This window comes from Mustelus asterias, chromosome 14 (genome assembly GCF_964213995.1).
Source record: "Mustelus asterias chromosome 14, sMusAst1.hap1.1, whole genome shotgun sequence".
In the NCBI taxonomy this organism is placed as follows: Eukaryota; Metazoa; Chordata; class Chondrichthyes; order Carcharhiniformes; family Triakidae; genus Mustelus; species Mustelus asterias.
In genome coordinates this window covers 39,243,092-39,257,062 of record NC_135814.1, presented here as the reverse complement: position 1 = coordinate 39,257,062, position 13,971 = coordinate 39,243,092, and the positions used below count along the sequence as shown (strand labels likewise).

At 42.7% G+C, this 13,971-nt stretch overlaps 1 protein-coding gene across 2 annotated transcripts in view; it reads left to right on the top strand.

Moving 5' to 3' along the window:
• Window positions 1–11,832, top strand: part of LOC144503612 (dehydrogenase/reductase SDR family member 9-like) — a 43,299-nt gene extending 31,467 nt beyond the window's left edge. Inside the window, exons 4-5 of one of the 2 annotated variants that reach the window (XM_078228214.1) lie at window positions 7,080–7,243; window positions 8,380–11,832. In XM_078228214.1, coding sequence (XP_078084340.1) covers window positions 7,080–7,243; window positions 8,380–8,600 — 385 coding nt within the window. In that variant the 3' untranslated portion in view covers window positions 8,601–11,832. Of the gene's footprint in view, window positions 1–7,079; window positions 7,551–8,379 lie in introns of those variants that run through there. The other variant, XM_078228216.1, reaches the window with a different exon arrangement.
• Window positions 11,833–13,971: the final 2,139 nt, after the last annotated feature.

Genomic DNA, 13,971 nt, shown 5'->3' with positions numbered 1-13,971 from the left:
TTCAGTAGGTCATTGTAAACAATAACTAAACAGATATTGTATACACTAATCGCTAATCTCTTTTTATTAGTAAGATACTTGAAAAAAATGTTTGCGATAAAAGTGCAGATGCATAATGCACTTGTGTTAAGTTCCTTTCCTTGCCATTTTAACAAATGTAGATTAATGTTTAGGCTCTGATCAGACCAGGATATAAATGCATGGTCAGGTGAAATTAAAATGTAGTCTTAATTCTCCCTCTTTTCTTTTCCTTGAATAATACTGTAGTTTGGTTCCATAGACACTGCAGCATGATGAGCGTCCAGATAACCATCCTTTAGCTGATGACTTTCCCTGAACCTATTAGTTCAATTCATCAGCCATCTCACTTCTTTCCATTATCAATTCCCCAGATCCACTTTCTATAGGATCAACACTCACTTTGTTAACTCTTTCTTATTTAAGTATCCCATAGAAACTATTTAAATATCAATAGAAACTCTTAATATATGTCCTTATATTTTTAGCTATTTTCTGTTCTGCTTTAATTGCCCCTTCTTATTAATCTTCTTGTCATTCTTTACAGTTCTTTATATTCTGTCCAATCTTTTCACCTACCACCCACAATGCACAATTTTTTGCACAATTATATGCTTTTTTGGAATCAGAAAAGTTGGACAGTTCCAAGTTGCGTGGGCATCAGAGAGAAGATGGCAAGACCCCTGGGTCAGAATCCACAAGAAGGATGAGCAAAATGTAGAAACGTACTTCCACTCACATTGTAGACTAGGGGGTGGTCTCGGGGGGGCTCAGTGCATGGAGAGGCTGAGCGATAGATGCAGAACAAACCTGAATTGGCTGGTACAGTCAGAAGTTTAGAAATGCATAGAGAAAAAAAGGAATAAATAACCTTGCAAAACAAGAGCTGTGGCTTTGAATTTTAAAAATTAGAACTTAGGTTTCAAAAAAAAAGTTTTTTGTGAAGAAAAGAGAACACACAAAGCAGGGCCCCAAGTAAAAAAAAAACCCAAGTGAGCTGCAACGAGAGGTCTTGAAGTGCAGGAAAAATCAAGGAGCTGAAACTGACAATCTCCTGATGTCGGAGCAGAGTTTGTGGAGGTTCTGTGGCAGCGATCGCTGCGCTGCTGGGCTTCAAGCAAAAGAAGAGAATTTTTTCAACCTGTTTGAAAAAAACAGTTTAACAAGTTAAATTGGCAAAAAAAGTCTCCCTCAGCCAAAAAAAAACCTAAAGACAGAATGGGCTCTCCAAGTAGCCAGAAGCAAAAAACAAAGTTCCTGAGATCACTGAAAGGCTTTCCTTTAGTAAGAGCAGAAGTTTTGAAAGCTCAAAAGAAAGAGCAGCCAGGTTCACTCCAAAGCCCAGAAACGCAGAAAAAACACAAAATCAACAACTGCTGACAGTCTTAAAGCGGTAATACCCTCAAAGAGGTAATTCATTTAAAGTGACAATATATTTAAAGTATCAATGCACTTAAAGCGGCAACTACAAGAAGGAACACGTGGCTATGGACAGGAAAATTCTGGAAGATCCCAGAAATACAGCAACTCTCAAAAACATCCATAAGCAATGAAGATCTCAAAGAGAAAGCAACAAAAGACCTCAGAGAAGGCAATGAAGACCTCCAAAGAGAAGACATAAGAATACCTCAGACTGGAATAGGAGACCCCAGAAAGAGGGCAATGAAAGACTCCAGAAGGAGGACCACTGTTGTATCAAGTGGACGTGGAGGAACATATTGTTCATTAACATGTGGATCACTTGAGGAGTAGAGAGATGCTCCAGCAGTTAGTGTTGCCATCAAGAAATCTTTTCAAACGTGTAAGCAGCAAAGTAATGTCAATCCCGTGGAAGCATCTCAGACTTAATTACGCTGTTCTGCAAGAAACAGAAAAAACCATCAAAGACTTGATTTACAATTATCCAACTCAGGTACATAATGTTTAGTTAGAATGTAAGACTGAGTAACTTGGTTATTGAACATTGTATAAAGGAGTTAAAGGGGGAGGGATGAGGTGATTTGTGGTGAATGTCCCTTTAAGGGAAATACAGGAGAGTAAGGGTCACATGGCCTGTTCGATCAATTGGGAGTTAGAATGGATAATCAATCCAGGAGGTGGAATCTCTTAGGCAGGAGACATGTAGGGGACAAGGTGTATCCATGTGGCTGCTGTACTGCTATGCAGTTCTTATTAATAGGTCGATTGTGTTTCTAATGAAGTCTTTGAAAATGCATCATTACACACTTAATCCTAATTTATTGCACAATACTAGGACTAGTAGCCTCCTGTCTGGCTCAAGAATGTGCTATTCCAAGAATCTATCCCCAAAACATTGTGAACTCCTTATCTACACTACCTTTGTCTGTATAATTTTTCCAGTGTATATTATATGTAAGCTTAAATCTCCCATGATTATTGCCATACCCTCCTGACAAGCTCCCATCATCTCTTCTTTTGTACTCTGTCCTAAAAATGTAGTTACAATTCGATAGCCTAAATACCCTCCCACAAGTGACGTCTTGCCTTTACCACTTCTCACCTCAACCCAAACTGCTTCTACATCCTGGTTCCCTGACATTAAGTCATCCCTCACTAATGTGCTATTACCATTATTAATTGACAGCGTCACCTCTCCACCTTTTCTGAAGATCCTGTCCATCCTAAATGTCCCACACCTTTCAATATTCAGGTCCTAATCCGTGTCATCCTGTAGCCATGGCTGGAATTCTCCCAAAACAATTCTGGGGGCGATTCTCCCACACCGACGCACTAATTTTATAGAGCGTCGGGCCGGGTGAATTGCGTGTAGGCTGATTTGCGAGATTCTCGCATGCATTCCCGATGGGCGCGCATCTCCCAGCGACAGATATCCGATGCGTTCAGAACCATGCTGGAATCCAGCAGGACCAGCAGGTAAGTAATTTTAAGCTTATTTTAATGTTATTAAAATGTAATTATCGGGCCCGGGACTGAAGTCTCCCAGCCCGATAGCATCTCCCACCCCGCCAGTGCAATTTCACTCTGGTGGGGCTTAGAGTAGCTCCCCACTTTAGTGGGAGAGCCCGCTGGAGTGAGGGGAGGCAAGCAGGACCCCCCAGGGGGTCAGGTAGTGAGGGAATGATGCCCCTTGGGGATGGGCAGCCTGGCAGTGCCAACCTGTGCCCCGAGCACTGCCCAAGGGGCAAAGTGCTCATGCCCAGGGGGCACATTGGCACTGCCCACCAGGCACTGGGCAGTGCCATGAGGCGAGGCCAAGGGGGCAGTACCAAGGGGCGGGGCCTAGGGGGCAGGGCCAGTTGGGGGCAGGGCCTAGGGGGCGATTGGTGGAGCTGGAGGGAGACCAGCGATCGGGGGGTCTGCTGGGCTGGGGGTTCTGCCTTTTGGGGTGATCTGCCTCCTGTGGGGGAAGAGGGTGGGAGGGGGTCTGCCTCCCGGAGTGGTCTGCCTCCCGAGTGTGGGGGGGGGGGGGGGGGGGGCGGCGTGGTCTGGAGATCGGGAGGCTCCAAGACGGTGGGGGGGGGGGGGGGGGGGCGGGGCTGGCCCGGGAATGCTCGAGGGAACCGTGATCTGGCCGTAGGGTGTCGGGAGGGGCAACACTGTGGCAATCCTGGGCTGACCAGCGATCAAGCTGGCCAAACTGCAAAATGCAGTCTGACAGTGCGGTGTCACTGCGCGTGCGCAGAGTTCCGGGACTGTCAGACTCCGGCGTGAATAGGTCCTGCCCTCCCGAGCTTTTAATGAGATTCCCAATTGTGACCTTTGCATTGCACAGAGTGTGGGAGATTCGAGTCTGGATACCCACTGAAAAAACGATCGTAATTTACATCAGTTTTCCCGCAAATTCAGCACTTAGAACTTTTTTGGAAAAATCGTCCCTTCTAAATGTCAAATTTGCGTGAAAACTGGAGTAATTTACGCTGTTTTTTTTCAATGGGAGTTCAGGAAAGAATCTCCCACACACTCTGCGTTGCAGAGGCTACCAGCGTGAATATCATTACATTTCAGGGGGCGGGGCCTATCCCTGCTGGAGAGGCTGAACTCAGCGTGCTGAGCGGGCTACTGCGATGCGCCGTTCTGTCAGTGCCAACATCGGCGCACGTGCAGTGGCCCCGCACTGCCGGCTGGTCAATTGCTGGCCCGCTCAACCACTGGCCAGGCCCATGACTCCCACAACAACAGCCCTCCGCCCCCCCCCATGGTCCAATTGCTGGCCCCCGACCATTCCCGTACCCAGTCCCCCTCCCAACCCGCCGCGATCTCCAGCCCCCCCAATCGTTACCTCCCCACAGTGCCAACCCCCCCCTGCAGTGCTGACCACCTTCAGCGGGCTGACTGGCCCCCCCACCTTAACCCGCCCTGCATCCCGCCCTGATCGTTGGCCTCCCTCCTTCCCCTGCCGATCCTGACTGCAGAGTGGCAGCGGGACCCCCCCACCCCCACTAATCGCCCCCTAGGCTTGACCCCCCAATATGCCCTGTCTCTTGGCACTACCCCATGCCTGATGGCCAGTGCCAAGGTGCCCCTTGGGCATTGGCACTTTGCCCCTTAGGCTGTGCCAAGGGGCCCAGGCGGGCAGTGACAGGGTGCCAATGTCCAGGGGGAATCCCCCACCACCCAACCCTCTGGGGGCCCCAATTGTCCCCCCTTCAATCCAGTGGGGTCAGACCGTTAGTTCCCCGAAAGTGGGGAGCTACTGTAATCCTCGCTGGAGTGAACCACTCTGGTGGGGTGAGAGATGCTAGCGGGCCTGGAGACTTCAGTACCGGGCCCACTAATCTCATTCAAATTATATTGAAATGTCCATTTAAATGGTCTTTGCGCCTCCTTGCCAATTTCCGGTGTAGATCGGATGCTGCCAGAAATCTGGCACTGGGAGACACTAATGCGCACGAACCCTGCGAATTGCCCCCCGTGGGATTCTCCCAGCCCGCTGCACTAAAAATCTAGTGCAGCAGGATGGGAGAATCACCCCCTATATGGCTATCATACTTATTAATTTCTATTGCACTATCACTTTTGTTTGAAATGCTATGTACACTTAGATACAGAGTCTTTAGTTTTGTCCTTTTTTTATTTTTGTAGCATCTAGCCTTGCCTGTTGATTTACTCTTAGATTTGTACTCTCTGTCCCTTCCCATTTATCATTTTCCATATTATTACCTTTCTCTCTTGCCTTGTCTCTACTCTTTAGTATGCCACATTTTCCCAAATTGCCCCTGATATTGAGCTTAAAAGCCTCTCCACTTCCCTAGTCATTTAAAAACACTAGCCCTAGCACGGTTCAGGTTTACACTGTTCCAACTGGCCAGTGCCAGCATTGGAGAAAGTGAATCTGTACTGTTGGGCTGGTCTACACCTGAATATTTCCAGAAGGCATTTACTAAGGTGCCACATCAAAGGTTATTGTAGAAAATAAAAGCTCATGGTGCAGGAGTAACATATTGGCATAGGTAGAAGGTTGCCTAGCCAACAGGCCACTGAGAGATGGGATAAATGGATCTGTTTCTGGCTAGCAGGATATAAAGAGTGGTGTGCCACAGGGATCAGTGCTGGTACCTCAACTTTTTACAATCTATATAAATGACTTGAATTAAGGTATGGTGGTGAAATTTGCTGACAACACAAAGAAAGTAAATTGTGAAGAGGGCACAAGAAAGATACAACGAGACATCGATAGGTTGAATGAATAGACAAAGATCTAGCAAACGAAGGAAAATGTGAAATGGTCCATTTTGGTAGGAAGACTAAAAAATAATCATATCTAAATAGTGAGAGATTTCAGAGCTTTGAAATTCAAAAGGATCAGAGTGTCCAAGTGCATGAATCACAAAAGACTAGTTTGCAGGTACAGCAAGAAATTAGAAAAAAGAAAAAAGTTTATTGTGAGGAGAGTTGATTATAAAAGTAGAGAGGTTATGCTTCAGTTATACAGAAACATACAGGATAGAAGGAGATCATTTGGCCCATCGAGTCTGTACCGACCACAATCCCACACAGGCCCTATTCCTGTAACCCTCATTTACCCTGCTAATCCTCCTGACACTAGGGTCAATTTAGCATGACCAATCAACCTAACCCGCACTTCTTTGGACTGTGGGAGGAAACCAGAGCACGCAGAGGAAACCCATGCAGACGGGGAGAATGTGCAATCTCCACAGACAGTGACCCGAGGCTGGAATTGAACCTGGGTCCCTGGCACTGTGAGGCAGCAGTGCTAACCACTGAGTCACCATGCCACCCTAAAACACTAGGACTGGCACTGGGGAGACCACATCTGAAGTGTTGTGTACAATATTGGTCTCCTTGTTAAAGGAAAGATGTAAATATGTTGGAAGCAGTTCAGAGAAGATTTATCAGACTAATACCTGGAATGGGTGGTTTTCCTTATGAGGAAAGGTTGGACAGGTTAAGGTTGTATCTCCTGGAGTTTAGAAGAGTAAGATTCGATTTAACTGAAACCTTTAGGATCCTGAGGGGCCTTGGCAGGATGGATATGGAGAAGATGTTTCCCCTTGTGGAGGTATATAGAACAAGGGGTCACTGTTTAAAAATAAAGGATCCCTCATTTAAGACAGAGATGAGGAAAATTTTCTTCTCTCAGAGGGCTGTGAGTTTGAAACTCTCTTCCTCAACAGGTGGTGGAGTCTTTGAATATTTTTGAATTAGAGCTGGATCGATTCTTGATTAATAAGGACGTGAAAGATTATTGGAGGCAGACAGGAATGTAGGGTTGGAGTTACAGTCTGATCAGCCATGATTTTATTGAATGGTGGAGCAGGCTCAAAGGGCTGAGTGGCCAACTCCTATTCCTAATTTGTAGGTTCATAGTTCTACCTGACTTGGGATCAACAAGAGCAGCAGATATGATACCATATAATTAAATAACTCACTCCTTGCACTGTCTTTGAAGGAGGGTCAACTTCCCACCTTTGTTCAAAGCATCAAGTGAGGAATAGTTATTCCACTCGTAATTTATTAATAACTAAGAAATATATATTTTCTATGTTGGAACAGTTCTACTAGATAACCAACTAATTCTTTTTCTCCTCATCTGTATGCAAAATTTGCTCTTTACTCAGGCGTGATATGAAGCACTTTGGAATAAAAGTTTCTTGTATTGAACCCGGAGTTTTTGTAACCAAATTGACTGATTGTGGCTCACAACGTCATGAAAAACAAGAGCTCTGGAACCACCTCCCGCCTGACGTGAAAAAACAATATGGCGAAGATTATTTAAAACAATGTAAGAAATGTGCCACATTTTTAACTTTGGGCAGAGTAATTTCAATATTTTGATGTGTGCCTGAAAACTCAGCTATTGCACATTTACCTGAAATGCCTATGACCACATTTTGCAAACATAAATCCTGAATTAATTAGTGCATTACTAAGAAAAGCTTCATGGATTTCTGTAACTATGAAAGGAAGTTTTGGTTACTGCTAACTTAAAAGCAGCAATCAGTTTGATTTTGTATTTAAATGATCCGTGCAAAATATTATCATCATTTGCAGTACTGTTGTGTAATCCTGTCATAAATCTCTGACAACATATATAATTGTGGCCTTTCCTTACTCATACAACAAACAATTAAATTATTGTACATTAGAGCCTCTGTTTGTGTAAAGATTAGCCTGAGGGGGGGGCCCCACCCACTGGATTGTTCAGGGAAGGCTGCAAAGTTTGGACCGGTGTCTTTTAGCTCATGTTGGTCAATAAAAACAGGAATTTGCAGTTTTTAACAGGAGTATTATGTATACACAGTAGGCCAGCAAGATCTGCGCAAAGGGAAAAGACAGATTAACATTCTGGCTGTAACCCCTTTAATCAGAACTGGAACGCAAGTGAATGTTTTAATGTAACTGAGCAAAATGAAGGGAGTAGGGGATTGGGAAAGATGAGTCAAAACTGGTAGTGTGCCCAAACAAGTCTTTAGAGAAACTGGAATGACTTGAAACTGCTGGAGATAATCTCGGTTAACCCATCAGAGACATGGGAAAAACAAAGGCCGTTGAAAATAGCTAAGCAGACCAGCAAAATTAAACTGATTTAACATTTGTGCATTCCTGTTGCCAGTGATATGCTGTCAGCTGTAAGCCAAGTGTAAAACCGACTGGTTCACCAAGGTCAGCCGCCCACCTGTCCCCACCTCCCACAAAAATCCTGCTACCTGCTCCCTCCGTGGCCTTTCGAGTTTTATTGTAATGAAGGTCCACTCCAGAAATGTTAATGTGTCCTTTCTCATCCCTGATGCTGATGGACCTCTGGTGTGTTTACAGCATTTTCCACTTTTATTTCATATTTCCCAGCATTAACAGTTGCTTTTTATTTGTATTTTATTACAATCTACCTCTCTAACATTTCTCTTGGACCATCCACAGCAGACACCAGGCAGGAGAAATTAGTGAAAAAGTTGTCAAGTACAGACCTTTCCCAGGTGGTGTGGTGCATGGAGCATGCTCTGACAGCAAAGTATCCTCGGACCCGGTACAGTGCAGGTATTGATGCAAAGTTATTGTGGATTCCCATGGCTTACTTGCCAACATTTGCAACCGACTACCTCTTGGCTCAAGATATAGTAATAGATTCAAATGCTGTATAAAAGACTTTCACTCCATCTTCTGTATGAACATCACTTTAATGGCAGCACTACATCTGGCAGCTAAATATATAAAAAAAAGAACATAACAAACTTGAAAAATTTGCATCATCTTGCTACCACAAAGGAAGTGGCGGTTATGCCCATGCTGCCACATATTGGGACTCCGTGTAGGACTGAATCAGGAGTTTATTACAGGGAAAAATGAAGTACATCTCCATGTTAATAATAGTGCTGGATAGCTTACATTTGCATCTTGTAATGAAGAAGCGGATCAGAATACTCTGCCCCGATTTCCAAGCAATTTCCTAAATGTTTCTTTAATAGAACTCAAGAGCCAATATTAGATGAATATGTTGGTTGAAGAATGGAAATAAAAACTGAAGCAACATGTAACTGTTCAATTTCCACTCATGACAGGAATCAAAGGCAACAACCCTTTCTTTCTCTTTTCCAGTTTCATCCCACACTGTGTGAGTGATATTTTTCAAGCCTCTGTCCTCCGACATAAAATTAATACCCTGTGCTCTAGCATCCAATGCCGATCTCTCAGGTATTAAGTCCCTACCCTCTGGTATTTCCTACAAAAACTATTTTGTCTTCCTATCTCCCTCCCTGTTTTCAAGAATCTTCTGAAATATTTTCTTTGATCACATCTGCGGTCTCCCTCTTTCTTAAATTTCCTTCCTTTGTTGCTCGATCTTGATCATGCTACCTCGTAAAACAATCTCTAGACATTTTCGTTTTATATGTGCACTGTTATAAAAGTTGCCATAGCTTTTAAAGGGTCACCAATGTCCTAAATTTTGCTTTACATTCTTAATGTGGTGTAAGATTTATATTTGATTCAACAATGCAATGTATCCTTTTACTTAAAAGAATGATTTGCTAAATTGTGAGTTGATTAATAAACTTCAAGAATCAGTTGGACTTAAAAAATTAACAATGCAAACATTTTGGAATCCTGGTCATAATGCACACATAAAGTTAAGTTACCAATCTTTGTTCTTACTGTTCTGAAATTGGCAGTGTTTAATTTCCACACAAAGGTGCAATATTTTCTGGAGATTATGTGTGCAATCTTGTGATATGTTAAGTGAAAAATATAACCATAATTACACTCAATAATTATTTCTTAGTTAAAAACATACTCTTTAGCACCACCTAACACTTGTTTTTTGGGTAGGAATGCTACTATCCAGGTGATAGTCTTTCCATGGAGAAGCCACATGTTGAATCTATCATTGACTCAAAACTAATGATGATGCACACATCACAAGGGTCATTTATGCTGTTAGGTCATGTTATATAAAATAATTATATCTGTGAGAACAGAGTAGGGCATTAATACCCCATCCTCTTGAAATCGTGGATTTATGTTAAAATCTAGCTTGAACTATAACAATGAAAATTTCCTGTCACCGATTGAAAAGATTCTCACCAAAATCTTGCTGGCATTTATGCCAGCGCGATCTTACGGTCGCACCCCTGTCGTGGGTTTCCCAGTGGTGAGCGGTGCGTTCAACAGGACACTCTATTGACAACGACGGGACCATAAGATCCTGCCACTAGTGAGACATACCGTCTCCCGCCACCGTGAAATCTCCGGAGAGAGGGAGAAAAATCCTGCCCTCTGAGTGAAATAGATGTGGACAGTCTAAATTGATTGGGGTTAACCCAATACATTGCAAGTCTGAAAGACGTGCTGGTTAGGTGCATTGACCCGAACAGGCGCCAGAGTGTGGCGACTAGGGGAATTTCACAGTAACTTCATTGCAGTGTTAATGTAAGCCTTACTTATGACTAATAAATAAATAGAATATAAAAAGCCCAGCAACACAACTGTAAACCTCACACTCCAAGGCACAAGTTGAACTATAATGGTAATTCTGTTCAGCAATTGGGAAATGCAAACATTCATGCTTATTCATAGAAGGGCTGCTTTCTGAGTTCATGGTTAAGACACATGGTTGGCATAGAGTTTTTACTGAATACCTAATTTGATCTGCACCTAACTTCTTATAATGGCACTGTGTGAACATAGAGGTCTTCCAGGCCTTGCTTATGCAACCACAGATGGGAGTTCACCACCTTTCCACATACCATAAGTAGAGAGCTTTGATCCCACAGTATCAATGGAAAAGCTAATAGATTTAATGTGCCTTGCTGCTTCACCCTCTCCTGCGGTGATTTCCAACAAAGCTCTCTAGTTCTACCAGAACACGCAAGCAAACTAAAAGATTAATTGTCCTGAAGTAAGTACACCATATGTAGCAGTTATTAAGTCAGATTTATTTTTTAATTGAGAGCAGAGGTTGAGACACCTAAGTTTTGACAGACCTTGGAATTTCAGCACATGTGGAGACCAGTGGCAGGCTGCACATGTACAGTTTTGCACAAGTTGTTTGAGGTGACGACCAGTGAAGTGGGCCTGTGTAAAAAAAAATGTGAAAACCCAGATTATGTGATTAGAGACAAGTGTCCCAGGTAGGGGACTAAGAGGGGGGATAAGTAGGGTAGAAAAGGATGTCCCAATAGGGGACAGCAACAGGAGACAGAGATGGGTCCTAGCTAAGTTAAGGGAAAAGAGTGGAGCAGACAGAGAAACAGGCCACAAACAGAAAGAGGACTGTGGTTATCAGACTTTAAGCGAAGAGGGCTCAGGAGAAGCATTATCTAATGGAACCTCTCCATCAGGAACAATTGGCCTGGATTTAGTGGTAGTAATGATATTGAAACTGTCTATGTTTGTCATCATTGCCCCTCTGAAACTAACAGCAACTCCGACAGTCCACACATGCACAGTTAAATGTAGAAATTAATTAAGTTTCTGACTATGAGTCTATGCTTCTCCAGAAGGTATGTTGAAGTCTCCTGCCACTACTGCAATCAATTAGAAATCATCGAACTGATGTGAGCTTCCACTTTGCTAATTGTCTTGCTGTAAAAATACTTGAAAAAATTGCAACTTGTTGAATAAGGTGTACCTGGTTTAATAATGGTGTATTAAGTTCATAACTACTGCTAAAAAGCCCAACTAGCCTTGAAAGGATTTTTAAAAATATTTGTTGAAAATCAAATCTCTCTGTAATGATAAGAGATTCTACATACTTTAATTTTATTAAAATATATTTATGATATTTTAACCTCAATCTTAATACCATATGTATGCCCTGATCTTTAATTTTGCTATCTATAAACTTAAAATTAAAATTGAAAGAATTCAATGTTTTTTAATCCTGGTGTGTTGTCTGTGAATACCTCAGTGTGATTGGCTTCTTACCCTGTTTGGTGACATTACTGATGCTGGATGCTTGAAGATCCCCTTGGCTTGGTGGTACGTTTAAACCAATTTTGGAACAGGTTACACAGGTCATTGGATCTTTGTGTGCAGCTTTCATCAACATTGGTTGTTTCGCCACTTCCTTGAAATTTAATCGCTTGACACAAGTGGTTTTTCAAAGGTTTCTAAGGCACTCACATGGTTAATTTTTTCAAACGTACTTACATTGCACAACCCTGAATGATGAGTGCATGGAATTTATATGACTTGTTAATTTGTACTATTCCTGCTCGAGAGGATGAAACACAAACATGTTGCCTGTGGGGGATGGAGGGACCGGGGTGGGGCATTAGGAACAGAATCCAGTTAGATGGGATTTCTTCTGTTTAGCTTCTGCCTTACATTTTTGGTCAAAGGGAGTGGTGAGACTTTTATTATCATTCCCCATCCCGTCTCTCAGGTATAATCTTCTAGTTATACTTAAAAACAATGAGTTAATCATCCTTTAACAACCTTAGTTTCTTCCATTTAGTTTTTCTTAAAACATGGCAGTTGCTTATCTTCATTTCGAAACAATCAAAGAAGCAATTTCTTATCAGTTCTGGCTTGTCAGCGTATTCTTTCTTAAAGAATTAATCCTACATTTTAAATTTATATCATGTTAATACCTTCTGTTTGCTTTGCATTCCTGAGTTATCCCACAATTGATCCAGCTACAATCCCTTTGTTACAGACGGGGAGAGGTGATAGGATAGTTGATAGGTGGGCGGCACGGTAGCACAGTGGTTAGCACTGCTGCTTCACAGCTCCAGGGTCCCGGGTTCGATTCCCGGCTCGGGTCACTGTCTGTGTGGAGTTTGCACATTCTCCTCGTGTCTGCGTGGGTTTCCTCCGGGTGCTCCGGTTTCCTCCCACAGTCCAAAGATGTGCGGGTTAGGTTGATTGGCCAGGTTAAAAATTGCCCCTTAGAATCCTAAAATGTGTAGGTTAGAGGGATTAGTGGGTAAATATGTGGGGGTAGGGCCTGGGTGGGATTGTGGTCGGTGCAGACTCGATGGGCTGAATGGCCTCCTTCTGCACTGTAGGGTTTCTATGATTTCTATGATAACCTTTTCCCTTTTCCCTCACCTCTTAGTTACTCACAGAAAGATGGATATTTTAGAGAGAGTGTTTTAAATCTTTCGAGTGTTGTGACTTTAATGAATAGACACAATACAGGCTTTCTGGTGAGTTTGAATCAAATTAAAAGATAAATAATTATGCACACAACACCCAAAATGTAAACACAACGAAAACAACAACTCTTTCAAGCATACATACAGACACACATCCACAATAAAAGATGAGGTCTAGAAGTGAAGTGTGCACTAAGGTAATGAACAGAATAATAAGAAACAAGTCATGCATTTCAAATTAGTCCTTTAAGATTGGAAGCATTGTAAGCCTTGTGAGTTCCTTCCCTTGGCTCTCTGAAGATAAGTGGAGGTCAAAATTCTCTGGCTTTCACATGAAATTATGGCTGAACTTCTGTAGAAAAGATATATTCCTGCATAAATTAGCCTTTCTATCACTTTCTGAGTTGATTGGTTGTTTGGTAGGGTTCTATATTTCTTGCTAGGTGGTGGTTCCCCTTTGTGCTGTTTGTCCCAGACAGACCTATCCTACCTGGTCCTCAGAATAATCAGATGTGTTAGTCAATTTTTATTATGTGACCCCATGACTAATACTTCTATTATCTACACCTGATACAATAATACCAAAACTATTCTCCACAATGGAGGATAGATGTTTGCCATTCACACCTGACTGTGATAAACTGATCTCTTCATACCTCTGTTTGGAATTCAGTTGGCTTCCTGCTTACCTCAGCAGTGTGAAGCCATGGTGATCTTAAGGACTGATCTTCAGGAAGCTCAGATTCTCCTCCGATTGGATGGAAAGTAAGCAATTAGTCTGTGGAAAAGTAAGCAGTGTTTGGTGGTTGAGAGGTTATTTTTGGAGTGTGATCACTAATCATCTGCAGGAAATTAGTGCAGTCCATTTGTGCTCAGCAAGGGGCCACAAACAGCAAAGGGAATAGTCTATTGTTTA